At 33.5% G+C, this 27,403-nt stretch overlaps 2 protein-coding genes across 2 annotated transcripts in view; both read right to left on the minus strand.

Moving 5' to 3' along the window:
* The window catches only part of LOC129941330 (synaptotagmin-5), a 317,430-nt gene that overhangs the window by 147,452 nt on the left and 142,575 nt on the right, over positions 1-27,403 (minus strand). The gene's annotated exons all lie outside the window — the stretch shown is intronic.
* LOC129941331 (homeobox protein Hox-A1) lies at positions 21,149-22,142 on the minus strand. The gene has a single exon (XM_056049933.1). The coding sequence runs from the start codon at positions 22,080-22,082 to the stop codon at positions 21,258-21,260; it is 825 nt and encodes a 274-aa protein (XP_055905908.1). The 5' UTR covers positions 22,083-22,142; the 3' UTR covers positions 21,149-21,257.

Below are 27,403 nucleotides of genomic sequence, written 5' to 3' on the forward strand. Positions count from 1 at the left end.
AAATTTTGTTATACAGATGATTAAGCAGAAAGATGCTGAAAGGGCTCTCAAGAAAATTGCGTGGATGGTTTTTTTTACCATAGCAGTTTGAAATAAAAAGGTGAACATTTTGGTTAACCCTAAATATCTTACGAACTAAAAACGCTAGAGACTTGAATTAAATTTTATATAATGTATTGTAACTTGATATCAAAGATGTATATTTTTTGAAAAAATCCATTTAACGGTTTTTTTTTATAAACCAAAAAACTGAACAAAAAATTTTGTCACCTCCAAAATTTTACGACTAAAATATGATTTTATCTCCAAAACAATTTTATGCAACGAAGAATAATGTTCTTGACATCTGGTAAAATTTTGAGAAAAAACGAATTGACAGTTTTTATTATAAAAAATAAAAATCAAAAAAAAACATTACTCAAAGTTAGTAAAAATTGAATATCGACTCAAATATCTTTTCAAAAACTTGAAATTTAGGTTTCAAACTTATTTTAACTTATAAAAAATATTGTTTTTAACATTTTGAAAAATCTTGGGAGAAATCGAATTGACAGTTTTTTTTACAAAAAATAAAAACCTAAACAAAAATGAATAAAAGTTGGTAAAAATTGATTTTCGACTCAAATATCTTTTCAAAAATTTGAAATATTGGCTTCAAACTTATTTTGTTATACAGAAATATTGTTTTCGATAATCAGTTATTTTTATATAAAAATCCAACTGTCCGTTTTTTCATAAAAAATACATAAATACATAAATAGTACGCAAATTTGGTAAAAATTGATACGAGTACAAATTAGACAAACTTTTAAGCAAGAAAAATCGACAGACGGGATGGGAAGTTATCAGTGTGGGTCGTATCCCAGCCTCTTTTTTATATTACAAATTCTTACAAAATAAGAATTATTGCTTTTTGGTTTTTATTTACAAAATATGGAATACAAATAAAAATTAAACTTTGGGGGAGAATAAAAGCCCCGTAGACTACTTGCGGCACTGGCGGTTCTCTTATGATTCTCCAGAGTTTCAAACGCTCTTTGTTAAGCGAGTAACCGGAATTCACTATGGCTACTGGTGTGACGACCCAAAGAACGGGGAAGACTTGCTCATAGTTTGTAATGACGTTTCCAAGGGATGCGGCTAATTCGCAGCGGGCTAGGAAAATTTGCGCCAAAACATTCCACAATGTGGGAATCGGTGTTCCGGTTGGCTATCGCCCCTTAATGGACAGCGATGCAAATATCAAGAAGATCCTCAGTTCTATGGACAAGCCAGGCGACCCCCAAAGGAAGAAACGAAAGAGATATTCATGGAGAAAGTGCAGCCCATCATAACAGCTTCAGTGATCGCTCAGGATGAGTGTGATTTTGGTACGAATCTGGAACTAGAAATTGACTTTTTCTGCTCCGGTAATAAGGACCTACACGAAATCGTTCAGAATCTTCTCAACCCCGCCTATAAGTTACTCGGAAGGTAAAAATTTATTTCTATTCTGAAGGCACATTTTTCCATAAGAAGCTCAGTATTATGGATTGAATTTGCTGTGAATGAAGAAGAAAATGTTTTAAATAAAATAAAATTTTATTGTAACAGTTTTGTTTGTTGTTGATTCTATGATATATATTCTAGACAATAAGCTTCTCCTTAGTGAATTGTTTGGACCGGTTGAAGTGAACAAATTGGATAGCAGCAGCCAAGCGAGCCCGACCCCAGAACTTCATTTGAAACCCTTCTTCGAGAAGAGCTAGTTACGCTGATATGCTGCTCTATCACAGCAAAGAAAAGGATTATCGACTTAAAAGTGTCGAAGCTAAAGACAAATCCTTAGGAGAATGTATGCACTTCAAGAATTTTCAAAAAATTTAATCTTGAGAGAATACATACCATATAGAACATTTTCAATGTGTGAAAGGAAGTACTTGGATGTTTTTATTTTATCCGCATCCGAGACAGTGGGTTGTTATATACTAGGTTTTTTGTTGTATGTTCGTATCGAAACATTTTTAAACCACTGACGGGATCCCATTTGTTCCTTTGGAGCTCGAATAGCACTTTTTCTTCCTTAAAATAAACTTCATAAGTTTTAACCTACATAAGGCTAAAGCTTTTATCTTGCATTTCCAGATCATTTAGTTAATTGCAGAGTATATCGAAAGTTCTGCGGCTGGTACGTACCTGAATAAGATATTTAGATATAAACATACCTTCTTATTTATTGAATTGTTACAACAAGCTATAACCTTTGTCCAATTTGAATTGGTTAGAATTCATTTTACTTTTACATTTTACTCACAAATTTGTTAATCCATACAAAATTTTACAGCCGGTGTTGAACAAATTTAAATGTCAAATGAAAACGTGTAAATGTTCGGTGTGAACTATTTGGGCTTGGTGTGAAAAGCCTTTTATCAAGACTAATATGAGCAGGTGAAAGAATTTTGTACTGCCTGTTTTTCAATTCACAACTCCTCATAAATCTCCGTCTTCACTTTCTGATAGAAAATTCGTCTAAGGAAATGTCTTCAGAACCTTATTCAAAAAGTGTTTTATTAAATGCAGAAATTAACATAAGATTTGACAGAGTATCTAAAGTTAAGTGACTGAAAATTAGGTGGCGCAGCAGTCCATGAAGAACCAGGGCCTAGTGACTTACAACTCTCAACCATTCCTGTGTGCGAGTAATGTTGTCAGAGATGTAAGGGACCTACAGTTTACATGCTGAATCCGAACGGCTAATTTTCTTTTTGAGAAAGCACTTTTCATGACAAGAATTACTTTTGGAGGATTTGTCAATTCCTCGCAAGAGGCAGTACCCGTGAACATTTTTTTTAAATTAAGGTGGCACAGGCAAGGATTGAACCCAAGACCGCTTGCATGTCAGACCAACGCACTAACCATCAAGATACGGGTACTACAAGTTAGGTGACTAAGTCCCCTTTATCATTTCTTGGAAGTTCAGAAAATCTAAAGTTGATAACCTTTGGATTTGTAAATTTTAAGTTGAGAATGAAAACTTCGAGTTAGGAAATATACATAAAATCTAAAAATTTAAATTATATATCATCAAATTGTTTTTTAACTTTAAAGCAAGATCTTCGTTTTCTAAGAATTCATTGAGGGCGATTTCTATCAATATTGTTTATGTTAGGGTAAATTGGTCAATTTTGTAGTTGATAATAACTATGTGAAGACTTCTGACTCTCATTTTTATGTTCACATCAACGGGCAAACCCTTAGGAAAGGATAAGTTATTTGTAAGTAAAATTTGAATTTTCTAATTTGGGTTTTCAAAACGTTCGCTTCAAAAATGTGACTATGTATTAACTTCAATAACTGAGTAAAGTTTGTTTTTTTTTAACCAATACAAAAAAAAACAATTCCTACCTTTGCTTCAAAACATATTCAACAATATTCTAGTCTTATTAACATTAAAATAAGCAACAAGATCAGTAGTTATATGTCAATACTCTATTCAGACCTATCACAAATTCCATCGTAATCAAAAATATGTCGATTGATGTATCACAAATTCCATCGTAGTAGATTCGGAGTGAAAAAATCATTTACGATTTTCGAAGTTCGTATAAATTGGCATCACTGAATTCGAATGGAATGGAATAAAAACAAATGTTTCCCCGTTAAATAATTTGTGGCGGACGTTGAAAGAAAACGTTTTTCAAAATGAAAGCGTTCAATGCGAAAGTACTTGTTTTGAATCCACTCGGATTTTGTGAAGGCAGTTTGTCGTAGATCGGGACGGAGCTGTCCGTACGGGGAATTGTTACGATGGAATTTGTGATAGGGCTGATTGACTCTGATAATCTAAAGTTGAAAAACTCTAAAGTTGGAAATCAACTTTGAGTCAATAAAAACAATATCGCGTTATGTTAAAATTTTTCTGGGTTTGTCCTGTAATTGAATACAACCTTTAGTGAGTGTAAACTTTGTAACCCTTAATTGAATTCAACTTGAGAAAAAGTTTGTATATGCAGGTAATTCTTCAGTCAAAAACATCAACCTAAATATTAACAGCACTCAACAATTAAGGAACATTAATCCTTTTCAATACTTACCAAAAATATTAAAAAGAAATTGAATATTCAAAAATTATTTAAAATTTCCGAAATTTCACGCTCACTATTCACCACGCCTTGTTTTTCGAATCGATTCACAATTTCCCACAACACAATCGAATTTTTACACCCTGTCAAGTCAAAACTATTTTCGATTCTCTTTTGAATTGACAAATTTTGGCGACACACTGTCTGCCAGAATCACAGTTTTTGTCTACAGAAAATGAAAATAGAAAGAAAAACAAAACATTCTTCGAACACCTGATTGCTTCACAGGTAGGACGTATTCTTTCAATATGATTCTCTGAATCGATCGATACATTTTCATGCCTCTTTCGATCCTTACCACCGCATTCAAACAATTTCGACTAATGATTTTTTAACAAGTTCAACATTTAGCAACTTGAAAAATCCACTTTCAAACAATTAGAATCACATTGATAAACTCACACTGACACTACTCGACCTTCAGTTTTTAAGGATCGATCTTTTGGGAAGGTACTCGTACCTTGCCTACCTTTTGAGAGAAGACTATACGCGATCGGTTACACTATCTTGAGTTTCATTCATTCATGAAGTGCTTGTTGCAAATAGCTCAGTGGGCTCTTAAGAATTTCAATACAGGTCATAAAAATAAAACAGGTAGATAAAAGGACCTTTTAGCTTTGCCCATCTGGCAGAAAAGGCAGATTGATCGTTTGATGGTTGTTGCATGAATCAGCAGGCGATCAACAACTTCAACGTTCGACTTCGAAGATCCACTCAAAACTTGTGAATGGAAAATAGTTTTTGCTTCTTCTTCTTCTTTTTTGCCAGAACAAATGATAATTGTAACAATTCTGCGATCTTCAACAAAAGATCAGTTGGAGAGTTTTTACAGGCAGATCTTTTGAAGAAGAGTATGGAAAATTTCTAGAAAACTTGCGCACTATGGCATAGTTGAACGTCGTCGCCGCCAATACTGTGAATTATTCTACCTGTCGACTTCGTTAATGGCTCAAGTGGTCCTCGACGAGAAGTACACGTATTTAAACAAAATACTCGACAGTAATTGCTTGGCAGAAAAACAAGTGTTTATTATTCCTCCCTGGGGTATCATTTGGGTTTTTGAAGCAATTTTTCAAGAGACTCTTCGGAATGTCCTTTCATTCTTTTGAGTGGCCCATTGAGAAGTCTGTTCTTGAAATGAAAAGAAATATCAATTCTTCTATTTTTACGGCCAATTGAATGAAATGCAATTTCTTTTTGTAAGAAATTTCTTCTTGGAGAATTGATCGAAAATGTCAGGACCAAGACGGATCTGATTTGCATCACTCTTTTTCTTCGTTGCCTGTTTTCCTTTTCTCAGGGGACACTTTTTTGCACACCTTTAAAAAAAAAAAGGACTTCAAATTTGGATTGCCGTGGGAGAAAATAGTAACCTATCCAAATTTAATGATGTTGTGGTTTTGGTTACATCATAAATTGAACATGATTTGGATAATTAATGAACTTTTTAATATTAATCATGATGAGTTAATGGATGCTTAAAGAGGTAAAGATGAATGCTGTAAAGGCATAACCATGGGAATTGCGGCAGACCACCGTGTGAAGTGTGGGAATTTTGTTTAAGGATATATTGAATTTTTTGTGATTTTTATGACAAAAGAAACGATATGAGTCTAACTATAAATATAAAATAAAATGGCCGCCATAAATTTCCAACATCTGCATTTCCGGAAACCCTCCATTCCCACGTTCAATTAAATATTAAAACATTTTTCTCTAAAAACGTACATTTTTTATAGCTTGGTTTAATTAAAAAAGAAAGTCCCCAATGGAATAATAATCTTTTTTTTATTATATTTTTATAACATTTGGTGCGAGAGTGCACATTTTTTCCATTGAATTCTGCAGAAATCCGCCGCCAACACGACGATGTCGACACACGCCTACACAAATGAGCAAAGCATGCAACTATGCTGGAGCTGGAAAGTGTTTAATTAAAACTCAATATGCAATCAGGCTGTCACCAGCTGAGAGTCGTAAATTGTTTTTCTTAAGCCCGATATCATCATCACCATCATCATAATCACCATCATCAACGCCATCTACATCAACAAAAAAAACTCTGTGGCACCTCGTTTGTGAGCCTCCATTAAAGTCTATACGCTCCGCCTGGCGCTGCTATGAGAGTGTCGACATATAAATTGCATGGAATCTAACTAAGTGAATATCCTTCTTATTGCAATCATCCTTTCTCTATGGAACCATACATAGAGTTCCTTAAAGAGGACTTAACAAACACTAAAGATTGCGCGCTCCCCGAACCAAACCCAAAACTGAACCGAACACACACACAAAAATTACCTACCCCAATGGGACAGTTTTATATTTTATCATCCCCATGAGGTTTCTAAACGACAACAAAGTCAAAATAAAAATAAAAAAAGAATACAAAACATAACAATAACATGTACGATACGCACTAGGTCTTGAAGTATAGGTTGCACGTTTTTGCCCTTAAAAATTAAAACGTTTTCTTGCATTTTTGGAGATTTTTAAGTAAAAATAAAAAAACCCTTTTACGGCATTTCCTATCTCTTGGACCCCGCCTAGTTGTAGCCAAGGTACGGCTTCGATATCTCCATCCAAACCTGAATAATGAAATATTGTGAGAAGATATAACATTGGACGGCTACGGTCGAAAGAGATTGCGTTCTTTTTAGATCGAGTCTGTCTTAAGAAGACGTTTGCTTCCTGCATCAAAGTATTGAAAACCAGTAGCAAATTTGTCTTACAACCATCAGAGATGCTGCCTCTGAAGTGCTAGGTTTCAGAAGGTATCCACAGTCAAATCCCTGGGTTGACGACGAATGACGGAAAGCACATGAAGCTAAGCAACAGGCATACAAAGTTTGCACAGAAGTTTCAAAGCTGCCCACAAGCTCTACGAGCAAAAGAGAATAAAAGAACACCGGCTTCTAAGATAGAAAATAAGAAAGCATGAGAAGGGTGCGATCAAGGAGTAAGAGGGATGTCACAACAAGAATGAGGTTCGTAAATTTTACCAAAAGGTAAACAAACTTTCCCAAATGGTACCAATCAAGAATCGAAGCCTGTAAATGCGATCAGACAAACATCATAGTAGAACCGTAGTCTATGCAGAATATGGAAAGACCAATTCTCCTAATTATGTAACGTCGATGACGAATCAAATACTGCTCTGAAAGGGAGATAGCACCCTTCAATCCAGGCGACACAGAACATAAATTCCTTCTACTAGCTATTAAGTAAATGAAGTCCGAGAAAACTGCTGAAAATGATGGCATCGGTGCCGTATAAGTCAAAACAGCAGTCGATGATTTGGTAAGGAGCATGCAGCAACGTTTGCCCAATCCCTAAGAAAGAACGACGAGGGTGAAGATCAATGAGGGCAAGACCAAGTATATGCTATCATCAAGGTCTTACATTGAACGACTACGCCTTTGAAAAAACGTCACCATGCACAGTAATAGCTTTAAGGTAGTTAAGGACTTGGTCTATCTAGTCACCGCTATAAATTCAGACAACGCCACTAGCGCTGAGATCAAACGGAGAATATCTCTTGAAAATCACTGCTTCTTTGGACTTAGAAGGCAATTGAGTAGTAAAGTCCTCACTCGAGCAACTAAGTCACATCTTCTTAGGAAGAAGACATCTTAGGAAGCTTCGAAACGTACATATATATATCGAATTTATTTCTTTGTCTGCACTAAATTGTACGGGCTGCAATAGTGACATTGATCTAGTCAAAAAGAAATTAAAAGTGCAATGATTTAAGATAGATGAATTAGATAGATAAGATTAAAAGTGCAATGATTTAAGAGGAAAACGCCGACTCAAGTGGTCAAGTGGTAGAGAACCTGAACAATCTTGGCGTGCAATATTGGGACCGCATTTTGGTTGAGCCCCACACTTACTTACTTACTTAGGTCCCCAGACCTATTAAATATGTTGGGAACCCTTTAAGTGGCATGGGGCCTCTACTACGCCTATGCGCCATCGTGTACGGTTTCCGGAGATGTGTTTGAGCTCCCTCAAGCTGTTGCCTAGTAACGCTGATTCCACCTCGACTGTCCTGCGCCATGTGCTTCTCGTTCGTCCAGATCTTCTTCCTTCTTGTGTGAGCGGATTCCACTGCATTGCTTGGCCTGCAATGCAGTCGTTACCTTTTCGAATCCAATCTGACCTGTCCTTCTATGAAGGAACTCATTTGAAATACGGTTTGGCCAGAAAATCAATAAGAATGTTACGAAGACATCCATTTACGAAGGTTTGCAGCTTTCTTCTTATGGCTGAAGTAACCTTCCAAGTGCTGCACCCATAAAAAAGCACAGATTCGACATTTGTGCGAAACAGTTGTAGCTTTGTTCTTAAGCTGGTAGAGTTGTTCCTCCAAATTTTTGACAGCATACTGAACGCCGCTTTTGCTCATCTTTTTCGGTTCCGACTTCGATGGAAACGATACTTCTAAAGTATTGAAAGCTCTTCACTTTTTCCACCGGTGGGGATTCGGGGATTAGTTTGTTCAGGTGCATCAGAAGGCATCGGCTGCACGTTTTTTGCAAGCACTCGGTTTAAAACCGAGAAAAAGTGTTCCTTCCGACTTCTGACTTGCTCATCCACCGAACTTTCACAGTACCGTCTACTTCTTTCACCAGGTGTTGCTTTGGCTGTGTGTACCGGTCAGATATTTGGTTATTCTGTATGGTCCTGCTGTCGCACCTGTAGCAGAAGATGCTACATTCTGCTTCTTGCGCCAATGCGTTGATGTAGTAACGCTTGTCGCGGTGCAAACTGCGTCGGCGTTTTTCTTTTTCATGCTATACAAGGCCTCCAACTCGTTTTTTTCTTCCCCTTCTGCAGCAGTTATTTGAGCCCTTAACTGTAAGCCAAGTGTTGTTGCTTCCTTCTTTCAACCGACTATTCGTTTATCATTTGAAATGAAAACATTTTTTACAGCATTCCAATGGTGTTCAATGTCACCATGTACTGTGCTGCTGATTGTTCTCATTTCGTGTGACAGGTGGTCCCTAAATTATTGACGGATAGTGGGAGCCTTTAGTCTGTCATTGTTGATTTGGGGGCTCGTGTTATTCCGTTGGATCTTCGAACTGTAGCTGTACGTTATCTTAGAGTATCTATCATTTAGTGGTGGTCACCGGCAAGTCTCATTTCGGCGACTCTTCTGTTTCGTACATCCAAGAGACTGCTTCTAAAGCGTCGACTAACCGCAGACGCTTGACTGTTCGTCGACACCCAGCTAATTTTATGACAAAGTTTGTGTTCAAACATAGTACCACAAATCATAAGGCTATTGGCTTATTGAAGGAGTCTGGCATTGTGCGGACCTTTAGACGCGTCCTTACATTCCAGAGCCCCATGGCCATGTAAAATTTTGAACCAAAATTTGCCAAAATTTTGAAAGAGCTAAAACTTGACAACTTTCAAACTCTACTACCATTTGAAATAATAGTTGAAAGGTATCGATTTAGGATAAAAGATCATTTAACAATCTAAAAAAACTTCAGAAAACTTTCTACAAAAAGTATCCAATTGTCCGTTGCTGCGTGATTGTTGCAGTCTTCGTAATTGGTTGAGTACGTAATCAATCAATAAAATTGTGAAGAAGTTTAAAGTGTTTGGAAGCGTTAATGATTTTGGAAAGTCTGTCCATCAAAGTCAGTCAGTCACGTCAGTCAAAAATATTCCTGCTGCAAGTGAAAGTGTTGCTGATGATCCTAATATATAGATTTTCTTAAATAGCTAGTGCGATTTGACATTGTTCCCGTATTTTCTTAGTAGAAGTCTTTACTTACAAACGTAAATGAACCCCAAATTTTATTATTATTAAAACCGAACATAATTCTAGTTATGGCATAGATACTATTAAAAATGGGAGAAAAGTTGGTTAAAAATTATCTCACAAGAATCGCTCCTAATTTTATACTGAAATCGAAATTTTCATCTAAAATTTACTCGTTCTGACTTCTGACATTTCATTTGGTCATTAAAGAGCTTTTGTTTTCCCAAATCTTTGGTCAATATGACATTTTTTGAATTTAATGTCAGTTCAATATCGCGTCTTTAGAGTTTGTGGGCTTATAACCTTAATTTTGTATAGCTGAGAACCTGGTTTCCATTTCTCATCAGCAGTTTTTGGTCGTTTCGGTGGTTGTGACTTAATGTAATGATTAAAGTTTATTTTGCTGATGTTAAATAAACAACTGTTACATCTATTTAACCCAGAGCGAACTTATAAAACGTGGTTATTAAATTTGGTATGAAGGATGCAAAACTGGTCCTTAGAATACAAAATCAAAGACCTTCAATCTGAATCAAACTTGAGGTCTAAGACTTTCAACGGTTTAACTGAGATACATAGTGTCTCTTGGGCTAGACACACAAGTACTTTTTAACTTAAGGTCTACAAATTAATAAGTCATGACAAACATTAATTTAGTAGCTTTATTTTAGGAATCCTTGTAAGACCCTTACACCGCTTTTAATAACTAAACATGATACGTACATAAACGACAAGTGAAAAACACACTAGCATCATACAAAAACAAGACAATAGAAATTATTCATTCGCATCATGAATACATGAAACATAGAGGAAGGTACACGCTTTTCACTATAAGTATGGCGACGAGTACGAGCATCAAAAGAAAAGGATCCATAAAAACGTTCGTAAACAGGATAATAATACAGTTAAAACGTTAAAGTTACTTTTATCGTACCGTCATAGTGTGTTTGTACTTTCATATAGAAATGTAGATGCATAAAAGTTGTTAGTTTCTATATTGATTTCTAAATATAGTTCGTGTTGTGTAGACTAAGTACATTGCCAATGGCGGATCTAAGAGGGAAGGGGCATGGGTTCAAGGCCCTCCTCTGAGCCAAAAGGTTTATAGAGTTACGTTGTATTTAACAATGACCTAAACAAATCGATTTGTCTTTCTGACGTCATGAAAAAAATTAAACAAAACACAATTAAATTAAAAAAAGATGTTATAATATTTATCATGATTCGATGGACACATTGATAAAAAAAACAGCAAATTAGACAAACTTAACGTGCTTTTCAGTAAAAGTTTTTACTTTATTCCAATATCCGAAAATGGATCTTTATATTCATTTGAGTTTTCTTAGTACATCTTAAATTTGTGTGGCTTTTGAAAATGAGATATTTCCATAAAAACACATCGATTTCAAAGTTTAAAGATGGTAAGAGTCATATTAGTGCTATATTTTCCAAACAATTTTTTTTCAGTGTCAAGGCCGTATCTCTAATACTCTCTATGTGGTAGAATTCTAAAACAATATTGATTACTTAACTTAAAAGAATGCACTGTTTGGGTCTTTTTTCTTGAAATGAGATTTTTCAATTTTGTTGTCATTGCAACTTAAACGAAAGACTTGGAATTTGAGCATTGATGCTCTTGAAATTCTATATAGCCTACGATAATATTATAGGATATTTCTGATTGGATGAAAATTGACAACTCGGTTTCAAAAATATGACCATTTCAAAGGCAGTAAAGGAGACATTTCATAACGACGATGCCATTTTGATAGATATTGATATTTTACGAAAATCTTTGGTCATCGTAAAGGAAATGCCTTCAATTGTGAAGAAAATCTTTTAGAACTAAAAAGCTTATAAATTTGTAGATGTAGAAGTTTAATATCCAAATATTGGTTGTACTTTTTCTTCTTTTTATGATTTTTGTTCAATTTTCTTTCTCTTTTTTCAATATTTTGAAATTTTAAATAATCTTTCAAGATTGTTCCCAATTTTGTATACATTTAATTTCAATCAAATTTTTAGACAGGTGGAAGTACAGGGTTGGCCATTTTTCGGTTTCAAAATTAAACGTAAATAAAGCACATTTAAATACCAGCTGGTTTACCCGGTTCACCCGGCAGGTATTCAACTATTTTATGTTAAAAAAATGAGGATGAAAAACCTACTATTTTCTTATATTTTTTATTTATTAATTTATATATTATCTCTGTACATATTTCTATTACGGTTGTAATACTCCTTTGTAAACTCTCTGGTGAGACGCATACACATACTAATTTTTTCCCGAGCTGACACAGAAGCAAGCAACATAAAATTGTACGTGGGTAAAACAGGGATTTGTGATGTCAAGGACTGCAAACTTCAGTGTATGTCCCTGTGCCTTATTGATAGACATAGGAAAACAAAGCTTTTAGAGGAAATTATACTTGTTTAAATTCGACCGGGAATTTGTTAGTAATCATCGGTGTCAATGGAATGAAAACGACTTGACCTTGGGATGAGCCGAAAAGAATTTTAGCTTCAGTCACGTTCCTCTGCATAGTTACTATTCGTAATCTATTACCATTGCGTAATTTCGGTGCATTTAAATTCCTCATAAGTATTATTGGAGCCCCAATTTTTAAGTCCAGTTTATCCAGTGATGTATTCAAAGAATTCAAAAATTCAATTGGAATATCAATAGCATTATCTTGATCAGTCACATTATCAATAGAAAGTTAAGTTTGTTGATGAGCCTGAAACAATTAAAGAATTTAGGCTTGTAACAGAATCGTTTTTAGGTGCTATTAGTACTTCACTATCATTATTTAAAATATTTCCATTTCCTTTATCCAAAAGAGTTCTTGAAAATTGTGCTGCATTATTATCACCACCCAATCTTTAAAGTTTGACAGAAGCCCACAGAAACTACGATTTTAGGCAAGCATTTATTTCATCACTTTCTGTTTCTCTTGGAACAACTGCAAATTTTGCCGAAAATCACCGGCGAACAGTATCACAACACCTCCCATCGGACGTTCATCAGCTCTTAAATCTTTAAGTGAGATTCAGCCAGCTCTAATTTACTGTATTCGATTCGTCCCACACAATAAAAGTCGTTTCTTTAAGCACTTCAGTTAGTGAGCTTTATTTCGAGATACTACAAAATGGACGGTCTTGACTTGTTATCTTAATGGCATGCAAAACGATATCCCTTTTTGTAAATTCTTGTCCAACAAATAATACGGCTACATCATCAACTTGAAGTGTAATAAAGACCTTTTTGTTCTGTCAGCTCTAATAATGACTTGAAAATTTTCTATATTTGAAAGCATTGCTTCAAAGCACTCTTAAAGCTGCTCACGTAAGGATTGTGACAATGTAACAAATGTTGTAAGTCGTAAGTTAATTCTCTGTAACTATTTCGGGCTATCGACATTCGCCGTTGTACTTCGCTCGGTGAATCACCCATGAAATATATTTGCAAAACTTTCGGTTCGTTAGCGTTATTTCGTTAAAGAGATCCAGCTAAATGATAGACTTGACCCTGAACTTTAAATGAAGGCATAAAATCTCCATGTCTGATTTAATTGACACCAAATGACGTCATTTGGAAAGCAGAATTGTAAACACGAATCATATCAAGAAAATGTTTGAAATCTCGAATGAGAATGATGACTTTTAAATGGTTCCGGTGGATCAGAAATTTCAGCCAATAAAACTTGGACCAAAAAGCATAACAAACAGTGACTTTTTGTGGATGTAATAGTCTCTCTTCAATTACTTGAGGATTCTCGGAACCCCAAATACCACAGTTTTGTTTATTAACAAACCCACCAAGTGATAAATGTGCTTCGTCGCTGAAGCAAATTGGGTTCGAAAAATCGCCGTCCACTGCCTTTCGTTTAGGCACCCGTTCGACGTATCTACGTCGACTTTGTAAATAGTCAGCTGGCTTCAGTTGCTATATGAGTTGGACTTCATTTGGATGTAGGAGTAGATCTAAATGCAAAATAAGCCATAGTGTGCAGTAAGACAGTCCTAATTCCTGAGAACGACGAGGAATCGACACATTCGGGTCTTCGGCAACACAATATCTGTAACCAATCCAATTTATTCACAATTCTTCTAATTGCTTGCGTGGTTGGACGATTATGTAAACCATACTCTCCTCTTAAGGCAGTGGCTGTGGCAAAGTCACCATTTTGGTAATAGGTTTTAACAATTTGTTAGCGTTGTGCGATGGTTAAGTGGTCTACTGTCGTAAATGTCAGATTTTCGACTGAAAAAAATGGTTTCGTAATTTAGTTTGACAGATGACGAATTTCAGCCCTATACTTTTGAAATCGCAAAATGGATAAATCGTTATACTTAAGAAATAAATAAAGTAGCTGGCACAACAATCCGTTGAGAACTAGAGCCTAATGACTTACAGCTCTCAACCATTCCTTTGTGCGAGTACTGTTGTAAACAATGAAGAGGACACTTTCAAGCCGAATCCGAATGGGAAATTTGAGAAAGCACTTTTCATGACAAGGATTTGCCAATTCCTCGCAACAAGCAGTACCCGTGAAAAAAAACTTTGGATGGCACAAAGATATAGACATCTGGCATGACAGTCCGACGCACTAACCATCACGCCATGAGTACTTCACAATTATATTCTTTAAAATCCTATATAAATATTTTGCAGCCTTATATATTTAGTTGAAATTTAATTTTAACAATTTTTAAATTTTGTATTTCTTAAAAAATAAATAAATAAAAATACACATTGAGCTTTTCTAGGAATATTACGTTAATACACAAAATGTGCCCAGAATGAAATAATTTGGAATCAATACCATCATCTATTCTAGAAATTTTCGATCTCGAGATGACGAACATCAGATTCTAACAATTTCGCGTCGTATTTTGAGTGAATGTTGGATTTTTTAAAAAGTTTTAATAAATGCTAAAATATGAACATATTTTTTTATATAAATTAGGTCGAAGGCAATATCTTTAATTTAAATTTTTGCCAAGATATTAGATTCGAAATGACAAGAAAATCGTTAACTGATTTGGTTTTTTTTTCAAAACTATACTAATTCGGTATCACGTCACATTTTATTGTACAAAAAGTCGCTAGCGTTATTGGTTCGTGAGACGGTAAGATCATTCACTCAATTTGTTTGAGAGACCTTTCCGCATCTTTCTGTATTGTTATCTGGAAAATAAAATTTATTTGAAGTCTACTGGTTCTTGAAATATGGTTTCCACAACGTAAGGACGTACTGACGTTCGAATAATTATTATAATAAATATTTGAAATAAACACTCAAAATTATTTCCAAAATAAAATCAATACCCTCGCAAAACGTATTTTTAGAGCTATGTTGTGTTTTACTAAGCTCTAAACACACTGTTTTAGTTGTCTTTAACATGCTTAAGGGCCCCTATTTTAAAATTCGAATTAAGGCCAACTTAACCCTCAGCAAAACTTTGTTTGGGCTAAAAACAAACTTGATTTTGACGACTTACTAGTAAATTTAAGGTTTCAATTCTGACCAGTGAGAATATTATTGTTTTTCACTGAATTTCATTAGATTAAGATTTTACATAAAATTAGTACTGCTCCTTTATATTCTGACTTAACAGACAGTTCTCTAACAGAGACTATATCATTCTTTTGAACTTAAATCTTTTTGATTAAGGAGTTTTGGAAATATTCACCCCATGGCATTGCTAAACAGCAATCATCTATGCAACAAAAACTCAAACTATTATTTAAACTAGTACGTTTTTTTCGAATTGAAATAAAAGTCTAATTTTCTTTAGCTGCCTTCTAAAATCACTACAAACATTTTAATTTTATGTTAATTTTGTTTTCCCTCCTGACACTAATGCCTGGATCCGGCCTTGTACAATGAACATGGCTCATACATGAATGACGAACACAAAGTGTGCTTAACAGGATGACAGCATAAATGAAAGATAATAATAGACGTCTAGGGATTTGACAGTTTTAACTTAATTCTATTTAAATGGCAAAAATATACTCACATTGAAGTCACATGAAGCATTTAAAGAGGATGCAGTATGCATTTGGCAAAAAGGAAACAATATGACATTTTCGCTTTGGCTTATTGGAGTGTTTCTCTCTTAACTTCCGATGTTCTATACGTTCCTGTTTGTCAATGAAACATTGTACAATGTCTATAAGGGAAGAACTAAGATATTTCCGTCAAATGCAAGATGCATGAAATTATTTGTCAATTTCAACATAAATGAAGATCAAACTGGATTAACATTTGCTACACTCATAGGATTAAATTTAGAAAAATAAATTCTGTTCGAAGTGGAACTGAATTTTGAGGAAGTAATTTCACACATATCAAGGATCTTATTTCATGAAAATAATATTTTTGCTACCATTTATTTCAACTGCAATATGAATATTCTGTTTTCGAGTATTGAATTTGTAATCTCTAGAAAATTAAGCATCTAAAAGGTATACCTTTATGGGTTATTGAATACAGATGAAAATGAAATTAGATTAAAAAACATCATAAAGGATATAAAGATAACACTACACTTGTTATCTTTAAAATATCTTTTGTGGTTTTACTGTAAAATATGAAACTTAGAAACCTAAACAATTAAATTCAATTTGACAGTCTTTATGGTTTGACAGTTATACACTAAACATTATTTTTTGACATTTATAGAACATTTTGTTTGAAACGTCACTCAAATAATTAAAAAGTGTCTGTAGGTGGACACAAAGTAGGTATAAAGACATTTTGGGCTTTTAGTGGGTTACTAAGAAACGGCCATTTGATTGCCAACGCAAACAATTTGGGTTTTGGCCTTATTAGTTTTAGTTCATATTCAAATCCAAGATCCGAATGGAAATTTGAAAAGGATTTCAACGTGCATTTTTATTAAATCTAGATCATTTTTTAACACGTGAATAATTAATTTGAATAATTTTTTTTTAAATAGTGCGGCGGCGGCGTAGGATGGATGGCTTTGATATTGAAAATGCCTTAAAACATTTTTTTTAGAAGCGATGTGTTTCGATACTATACGAAAACTAAAATTGGTCACGCGGCAAGACTTGAAGATGCTTTTCAACTTTGTTAAACGTTTTAGAATTTCAAAAGAGGACTGGAAACAATAAATTTGCCAGGCGTTGTGCTACATCTACAGTATTAATTAAGCTTTCCATTTATTCTCGATCTATGCATATCTGTTAAACATAAATTTCCTCTGTTTTTGCATTCCATGGGTCAAAATAAATTGATTTATTAACTTCCCATATTAAGTAATTGTAATGGGTCCGATTTGTCGAATTGAAAATTTTGACATTTCTTAACGTTTTAAGATCCCTAGAGTCGAAATAAAACATTTTAGAAAGATGTCTGTGCGTGCGTGTGTACGAACGTTTGTACGTCCGTACATTCGCGATGTTTTTTTCGTCGTCCATAGCTCAAGATCCAGAAGAGATATCGACTTCAAATAAATGTTGTTACACAGATAATAAGGCAGAAAGATGCAGAAAGGGCTCTCAAAAAAATTGCATAGGCAGTTTAAAGAAAAAGTGAAAATGTTGGTTAAAATTTTATATTATATATTGTGACGTGATATTAAACCAAAACATTTTTGGAAAAAATCCAAATAAAAAAATAGTTTGACAAATAAAAAATGATTTTATCTCGAAAACAATTTTGTGTAGGAAAAAATAACGTCTGGTAAAATTTAAAAAAAAAATCAAATTGCAGTTTTTTTTTATAAAAAATACCAACATAATTTTTTATTTGTTTACCTGGGAATTTAACAACTCTAACTCACTCGTTGGCACGTACACTTAGTTAAACTTAAACAATGAGAACCAAAAAAAGAAAACAATTTCAATCGTATTCCATGCGCAACGAAAAAAATAAAAAAATAAATTTATAAGTTAAATCTGAATTTACTCATGGAAAACACCATAAAATTTGCTGTAACAATTAAGACTTTGGATGGCTGAGGGCCCCAATGTTTGACAGGCAACGATTTTGAATCAAATTTGCTGAACGATCTTATACTGAAAACGATTCACGAGCCTATAGTGACAATTTGACCTGAATTTTATTTTTTTAATAATAAACACACACTCAAGGGGATATTACTACCCTTATTATGAAGAGGCACAGTGTGAGCACTAGGAAGAGGAGAGAGGGTTTAAAAAGAGATGTCGGTGTACATTGGTTTTGAATTCTTGAATATTGCAATGACTAGGAAAGACAGAGTGTGGTAAGGCATTCCACATTCGCGTAGTACGGCTAAAGAACGAATCTCTGTGTTTGACAGTAAGGCCGAAGTTGGACTCGAGGGTATGTTGATGAGCATTCCAAGAAGCGCGAGTATTACGGTTGAACTGTTTAAGGGGAGGAATGCAACTGGCTATTTAACTAGAGCATAACCGTTAATATAACGTAAAAAAAGGTCAGACAAGAGGCCTTACGACGATGTTCTAGCGAAGTAAATGAACTTATGATGATATTATCATCTATCAATTTAAATGCTCTACGTTCAATACTATCCAAGAGACTTAAGTAAGTTGCAGGAGTACCAGGCCAGAGATGGGAGTTTTACTTAAGCCTTGGACGTATGTAAGTCTTGTATATAATAGCCAGATCAGAAGGAGTGAAATATTTCTTGCATCGCCTGAGGAAACTGTCCACATTCAAAGAAGAGGGATGTGAGTCTGATATTGAATATGAAAAGCTAAGAGTACTATCGTCAGCGAAACAATGTATTGGAATAGATGCAGACAGGAGATCATTAATAAAAATGAGAAAGAGTGTTGGAGATAGAACAGAGCCCTGGGGAACACCAGCATTTAATTTATGGTTTTCAGTTTTGAACCCATCCGATACTTCTTGTATTGAGCGATCCGAAAGGTAATTACTAATCCAATGAAGCAGAGATTCATGCAAACCGAAAGCACGCATTTTCAATAAGAGAGACTGATTCCAAACCCTATCAAATGCAATAATCTTACTTTCTCCAAAGCGATGTAAAGATTTGCTATACTGTTCTGTGTTTCTTTTTAAGAGATAACCAAAAAACGGTGTTTTTAAGGCTTAAGTAAAGCACAACATAGTTCTCAAAAATAAATTGTATGATAAAAGACACAGTTTAAATCATTTTAGTATTAAGATTCTGGAAACTATCACAAGTTATGAGGATACTTAAGTTTCTTTAAAGTTTAAAGAAAAATTGAATTTAATGGTTTTTAAAAACACGTTTTCGATTTTCACATTATTTACAATAAATTAAAATAAATAAAATAAATTTTTTTTTATTTTTGCTAAACATATTTTAAAAAAATTGATACGACAGGTTTCTTTAGACTACGAATTCTTAAAAAAAAATACTTTCAAACAGTCTACCTTCTATATTTTAGAAATCATTTTGGCAAAACTATTTCAATATTTCGTTCAGATCTAGATTTTTCGAAAATTGTATGAAAAACTGTAAAATTATAGATTTGGAAAATCATCACAATAAATAGCGTCAAAAAGCCTTATAACCGGTGTGTGTTTTTAAACATTTGGTTTTCAAAAATAAATAAGACGCATATAATTTCATGTTATGACCAAGAATTTAAATTTATTTTCTAGTTAATATTCTCGGGCTTAGCGTCCGGCGTAGACAATTGACTTCAAATTACCCCTCAAAATATAGTGCAGCGGTATTAAATCGAGGCCACGCCCAGGCCCACGATGCAAGGTAATGTGCTTACCAATACTTTTCTTCTATGCATTGATTGTTTTGTTGCTTTGCATGAACCGAACTTTGGTATTGGATTTACATGATTTGCATGTAATTCTATTTATTGAAAAGAATTTCTAGATTGAAAACCACACGTCTAAAAAGAAGCACCCGTTATTATACGTCTTTTTTCTAATTTAAAAAAAGCTCGAAACATATTAGAAAAGTGTTATTGATTGCCAAGAATAAAACATTGTCTAACAGCTTTATTTTTCGTCCTAAATTTTATCCAGAAGTTATAAGGTCTTTCTGGAGTAAAATTTAAATTTGTTAAATTTTTGTAATTCATTGAGATAGATGTCTTTTGGAAAGGTATTTTTTAAACTGTAAAAAGTCAATACATAATTCTAGCAACCCAAAGACATTGACGTGATCGGCTAGAATCTTATCAAACTTCTGTTAAAAATATACAATTCTGTCTGGGTCATGAGTAGTAAGCCTTTTAGATAGTTTTAATTCATCTTGGTCTTACGAAAAATATTGAGGCGACACTAAGTCTTTCCTGGTCTCTAAGTGAAGTTTATTCAAATGAAATAGAAATTGACAGCTTAAAGCAGAAGATTGTATGTAAACTCTAATTGATATTAAATAAATAAATTAATGTATGTTGACAAAATTTATCTACAATATCAAATCGCACAAAAAATAAAATACTTATCAATAACACCCAACAATTGAACTGTAGTGTAGTCTCATGCAGAAGATTCGATACTTACATTTTTAATTGTTCTTCGAAACCTTAGAAATTTAAGAATAAAATTCAACTGGAAGACAAGGTTTAAACTGGCATTCGAAAATCATCGTCAGTTTTAAGTTTCTATGAACTTAAAAGAAATGCTGAAGCATTAATGATTACATTATTCAAAAGTAGTTTTTGTTTTCTTATTAAAGATTCCGTCGGTAAAAACATCAATTTTTTCGAAATCAGTCAGATTAAGTTTCATGTGTTTTCTTCTAAATCAAAAGAACATATTCTTTTGGTCAGTCATACGGATAGCAAAATTTTCGAAAAATGTGTTTGCAACATTCCAGTTGATGTAGGAAGACATTAAATTTAATTTGAAACTTCAAAGGACATTTTAATCCAAATTGCATTCTTTTAAAAAATGTTGTAATGTCAAATCTAAACATATCTTATGCCTCCGAATAAAAACACGTCCTTCACGAACTTTCATTTTTTTTAAATTGATGAAGTAGCCTTACATTTAGTTTTAAATTGTGAAACATTTTTAGAGTAGACTATTAGAGTATAATATTTTCTAATCAAAGTTTAAGTTTTTGAATTGTACTTTGTTCTTTCAACCAGATGTCTTGAATGAATTCGATATATTCAATATTTTTGTAATAATTCATTCGTCAGGAAGTCAGAACATTCAAACAATATCTCACCTAAAAAGAAGAGACTATTTTACCAAACAAACAAATGTGTTTTTTTTTTTAATTTTTGATTTTATTTTAACAGTTTTTTTTTCTTAAACATATAAACAACTTTTTCCAAAACATCTGCTTAAAAACTACGAAGTTAAATATTTACAATTATTCTGTACAAAAGCAATACTTCGTATTTCCTACGAATTCATTTGGCATGAGTTTTCAAGGCAGCTGACTGAAGACGACGGCGATGGTGACTGATGGCCATGGCAACAGCAGTTCTTCTTCTCTCCCTCCGAATTTGTCGGGGAGTTGCTGCCATTGAAATTAAATGTCGGACTCTCCGAACCTCCCTTCTTCTGCTTGACTCTGCGGTTTTGAAACCAAATTTTCACCTGCTTCTCGGACAACTTTAGACGATTGGCAATTTCGATACGTCTCAAGCGGGACAAATAGGCATTGCAGGAGAATTCGCGCTCAAGTTCGAGCAGCTGAGTGCTGGTAAAGGCTGTTCGTATTCTTTTGCTGGAATCGGCGTAGTCCGAGATGTTTGGTGAAATCACTGTTGGAGTTGTTGTCTTGGAGGGAGTTACCGACGGAGAAGTCTTTGATTTCTTCGGGACGAAAACCTCATCGAACGATTGGAAATCCTGGCTGGTAGATGAGGTGGGTGAGGTGCAGAAATCTGTGTATCCTGAACTGCTGCTTCGTCGTTTGGGTGAAACATACCCCTCATAGGAGGCACGTTCCCGTTTGGCGGCAATTAGAGATGCAGCTGCGTAAGGATGGAACATATGAGGATTCTGATGCTGGGCATGTAAGGCTTGTTGATGAATGGCTTGCTGCTGTTGTTGTTGTTGTTGCTGCTGCTGTTGCTGAATGCTCAACGAAAATAAATAACTCCCAACGTAACAGGCAGGATACGGGAGCATTGGTAATGCCGGAACTTGATGAGGGCTGAGGGTTTCTTTTTTCAAAGGAATATCACTGAGCAGGGACTCCATAAGGAATGATCGAGACATTTTTCAAAAATATCAAAAATTCACAAAAATCACTGAGAATTGAAAGTAAACCACGTTCGATCGCAAACGATTTCAAACTGATGCTGTTGCAGTCCATGATCGGAGTTTATATACCACCAGAACCCCAACCCCTAAGGGATATAGGTACACTTTCGGTCATGTTTTTGTATTGTTCATTCATCGAGGCACCACGAGGGTTGTGTTCATTGAGGAAAAATTAGAAGTCACAAAAAAACATAAAACCAAGAGAAGTAACAAATTACAACCCCTGGTTAATGAATGGTAATTGTTAACTCTCTTCCTCTTTGTATATTTGCTATTCAATTACTTAAAGATGCTCCGCCCTTTTTGATTATTTCGGTAATGTATATACCTGTGATTTTTCCTATGCCTTTTCCCTATCATCCCTTATTTATTTTCATGGAATGCATTTTTTTGATTGTCATATTGTATGAGATTTAACAATGGCCGAAGAAAATTGTTACGATTTTTCTTAAGGTTCGTGCCGTAGGTCTTGTCTTTTGTTTGAAAGATTTACCTTGTATATAGTTTTTTTCAAAAACAAAATTGTATGAAAAATAATATGGTGACACTAATCTGACACTAAAAAGTTTTATAATTTTTAATTTCAAATGGAATTTAGGACGAAAAAAAGAAACACATATGTACAAATAATGTCAAATTTGTCATCATCGTGTATGAGATTCTTATTACCACAGATTTTAATCTGATCCTATTTTAGCGTGAAATTATTAAATTTTATTTTGAAGCTCACTTAGAACAAGTTTGAATTTAATTAAAGAATTTTGTGTCTGTAGATATCGTATTTAAAACGATAGGTAGTTAAAAGAAGTTAATTCCGTGTACCGATTATTTCGAAGAATAAATATTCCAATAAAATAAAATGTTTAGTATTTAAAAACCTCATATTTGAACTACTGTCATTCGGTGGTATTTTTTAAAGAGATATATCATACTGACTAAGTTGTTGTCCTTGGAAAGGAATAATAATAAATTCAATAATTTACCATTTTCAAACCATTATTAATGCGTAGCTTAAATAAAATGCAAGAATGTCTAAAACTTGCTAACTTCTTCAAAAAAATCTGTTTACATACAAATATTTCCTTTATTTAAAGATTTAAAAATTTGCCTGCAAAATAAGTTTTTCTTAAAAATTTAAGTGTAATTTTATTTCTTAAAAAGAGGCTGACACGTAACCCTCACTGATAACTTCCCATCCCGTCTGTCGATTTTTCTTGCTTAAAAGTTTGTAGGTTTTCGTGTTGGGTTAAAAACGTTGTTAGTCAATTATTCTTAAACATTTTGAAATTACCAACAATATTTTTCATATAAAGTTTTAGTATTGTTTTTTTTTGTTAGATTTTTATTTTTTGTACAAAAAAATGTGAATTCCATTTTTATCAACATTTTTTACAAACGTTGAAAACAATATTTCTTATAGGTTAAAATTAGTTGAAAGCCATAATCTCAAATTTCTGAGAAGATATTTGAGTTGAAATTCAATTTTTACCAACTTTGAGTAATGTTTTTAAGGTTTTTATTTTGTATAAAAAAACTGCCAAGTCGATTTTTCTCAAAAAATTACCAGATGTTAAAAACATTATTTTTCGTTACAAAAATTGTTTTGGAGATAAAACCATTTTGTATTTATAAATATTCGAGGTGACCAGCTTAATTTTTAAAATTTTTTGATTTATGAAAAAAACCGTTCATTGGATTTTTTTCAAAAAATATATTTGTTTGGTATCGCGTTACAATATATTATATTAAATTTAATTCAAGTCTCTAGCGTTTAAGGTTTAAAAATTAAGACTAAAAATGAATAATTCTGTCCCGAATTAAATGTAACTTGTTTGATGGGAAATTTATAATAAAATGTATTCCTAATTTGTGCTCAATCTGAATTTGTAGGAATTCCTCTTGAAATTTGCAAAGGCATTCGATAAGGTCAATTACGTTATTATTGTTTTGTGAAAATTTCGCCTTTAGCTTCAAAATTAATTGTTGTATTAATCGGAGAAAACAAAATATCTGTATGAACTATTCACTTTCAGAATATCTTCCTCTAGTGAATGGTGTTCGTCAGGGATCGATTTGAGGATCATTTCAATCATATTTCAATAACTAAACTTGGTGATTTTTCAATTGAATTTGTTGAAACTTTAAAAAATTTGGGTCTGGTAGTTAACAGAACATTAACGTGGAATAATCCCATAAAAGAAATTATTGCAAAACATATTGAGTTTTGAGAAATCGAACCCACGAAAACCTTTTAATCTAAAACTCTAGTTATTTCAGTATTTGTATATGGTTTCGAAATACACTTCAGGTCAAATAAAAAGATAAATAGGGAAAAGCTTTGACGAAATTCTTTTAAACCCTTACGCTTTTGGGAAAAACCCAAATGTGGAATACATGAGGTATGCATTAAGTTTACATCGCAAACAAAAATGTTTCTATTAAGTTGATAAATAAAAGTTTTATGAAGAAATTTATAAAAAGTACTTTTTTTTTGTGTCACATTAATAGGGACAAGTTCTAAATGTACCTATTAGCGTGACTTAAATCAGATAAAAGGATACTCTCACTATTTTAAAGCTAAGTACGACTATGAGTTTGATAGAACGAGATAAGGGCCTAACCAAGACGGAAATACATGTATCAAATTTGAGGTTACTGGGATCTTGTCAAAAGCGTCCGTTTTATAGCCAGCAAAATTAGAAGAAGTTCAAATTTTGCATACAACTACCTAAAGAACCCATGTAGGCACGCATGAAAAAAAAAACACAAAGGAAGAGTCAAGAAAGCCACATCATTTCAGAAAAGGCGGGTGATAGTGAGAGCTGCTTCTAATTGAAGGCTTTTCATAAGTTAAATAAAGGCATTAGCAGGGGAAAACGTTAGTAGATCGACTTTTGCTTTAGTGAGGGAGTGAAACTGATGCCGTCTGGATGCAGGGATGCTATTTCCTATATGGAAAAAAGAAGTGCTTACTTGTACCTCCACGTGGTGGCATCAAAAACTAAATTATCATACCACTGATGGTGTGGTATCGCGGGATATGTTAAAGCCCACTAGGTTATTCCAGGAACATACGTTGGGGAGGCTTCCTTGTGAGAGTATCGTGGTGACTGTATGATTTATAGGTATTGAGTTTATGTTACTAAAAAAAAATAAATATATAGATGGACAAAGCCAATACCAAAGGATACCAAAGAAGTGAATTTGTTATTTCTTGGTAGCTTATAAAGAGGAACTTTCTCGAAGCATTTCGCCAAATAAGAGAGAGTAAATCTTTGCGTAAGTCCTTTTGGTTAATTTCAAAAACTAAGCGAATATACAATGCAACCGGCAGCAAGTGTAAAAACTTGACGTCAAATTATTGCTCCTAGCTAGGTGTTGACGTTGTAAGCAATTATTCTCTGCTGTTTTGGTGATACAGAAGGAAGACCATATACGGCACCCAAAAAATTAGGGAAAAACCACCATAACTGCACGTAAGAGCCAACGCCTTTATTTTGCAACAAATAACATCAGGTAAAATCGAGGTTGGCATACCGTCTTAATTTTCGATGAAAAAAACATTAACTTGGGCGAACCTGATGGATATAGCTGAAAAACAGCACAGCAAAGGAAGCAATCACCTATTACGGGACCGTGGAGATGGATTTTCAAAGCTCTAAAATGACGGCAATCACTTAAAAAGCTTTTTCGCAGTTTACGGATTTATTTGGTGGACAACGATGGACTTTCCAACAAGATAATGCACCAATGCAGATTCAGGGCCAAAATGTGAACTTATTGCCATGGTACCCATATTTTCCATATTTTCCTTCAAGAAAAGTCTACAAAGGAGTACGGCAATACCAAAAAAACCATTTTATGAGTTCATATACTACAGGTTACTTGAAATAATTCAGTAATCAGGAGTACCCTTTCTTATTGTTATAACTTTAGAGGGTTGCATTATCTCATTTGGAAATAAAACTTTTAGTTGTATATTTTTTAAATTACATAAAGTTTCATTAAGATGGGACCACTAACATATCTCAAAGGAAGTATAAGGATTTCTTCATCAAACAGATCTGTTAGTTTGATTCTACCACAATTCATTTGTCAGACCTCGAAAGAGTAGTTTTTCTGCTATCCACCTTTGGAATGCATTATGACGCTTATATGAGAGATAAAAATATCCTTGACAATTTTAAGTCAGAATTAATGTTCTTATTCTCAAAGCAATTGACATGATTTCAAACCTTTTACTTCTTCATTCTTTTGATACTCCTTTTTCATGATTTGATACCTTAATTTTTTTTTAAACTTTCAAAAACTCCTAAATTAAAAGTTCAAAAGAAATTGTAAATTATTAAAATCTAGTGTTTAGTTTTAAAGAGTTTAATAAATGTAAATAAAAATACTTTTATATTATTAGACAATTTTATTAGATTTATTTTTTAATAATGTTTTGCACCATATTTTTGCTATGGCTGAGAGTTAGATGTTCCATTCAATCAGTTCACTAAAAACCGTAAAAGAACGCAAAAAGACTTGTTTTGTTTAAAGTAAATTTCCACAATTTATACGGTTTATGTTAAGTTGCCAAACAATACTGAAAACAAATGTCAATAAAGTTTTACATTCTCAATAATTGAAGCAGTTACAAAAAATACTGTATATAACCAAACTTTAAATTCTGAAATCAAGTTGTTTTAAGCGGATTTTAAAGTCAAATACTGGAAAAAAACATTTTAAAAAATTGTGGTAGATTATAAACAAAATAAATAGATAGGCAATTATTTTCGATTCAGTTATTTATTTACATGCTAATTTTTATTCGCAATACACATTGTCTTTAGGGTTGGGTTCAAATTGCGACTGTTTGAAAAATAACAATTTTGGCAAATAGCTTCAAATGTACATTATATTTTGACATTTGTGAATTAAGGTATGGTTTGATGCAAAATTTGAATACAAATACAGCTTTGTTCTTGAATTCGATGGAGTAAAAAGAAAACTAGTTAATTCGTCTGTTTTTCTTCTTTTAAATATTTTATTTAAATCAAAAGGACCTTTCATTGGTTTTAGGAGATGATATTTATCGAGTTTATTTTATCTACTATTTTTAACTTCCCATAGGAAGTTATTGTAATGGGTCCGATTTGTCAAATTGAAAATTTTGACATTTCTCGACGTTTCAAGGTCCCTAGAGTCGAAATAAAAGATTTTTAGAAAGATGTCTGTGCGTGCGTGTGTCCGTACGTCCGTACGTTCGCGACGTTTTTTTCGTGGTCCATAGC

The sequence above is a fragment of the Eupeodes corollae genome, chromosome 1 (genome assembly GCF_945859685.1).
Source record: "Eupeodes corollae chromosome 1, idEupCoro1.1, whole genome shotgun sequence".
Taxonomy (NCBI): Eukaryota; Metazoa; Arthropoda; class Insecta; order Diptera; family Syrphidae; genus Eupeodes; species Eupeodes corollae.

What these genes read in the sequence shown, in the direction of transcription:
- LOC129941331 (XM_056049933.1), bottom strand. Translation starts at nt 22,082, where the DNA reads ATGTCTCGATCATTCCTTATGGAGTCCCTGCTCAGTGATATTCCTTTG.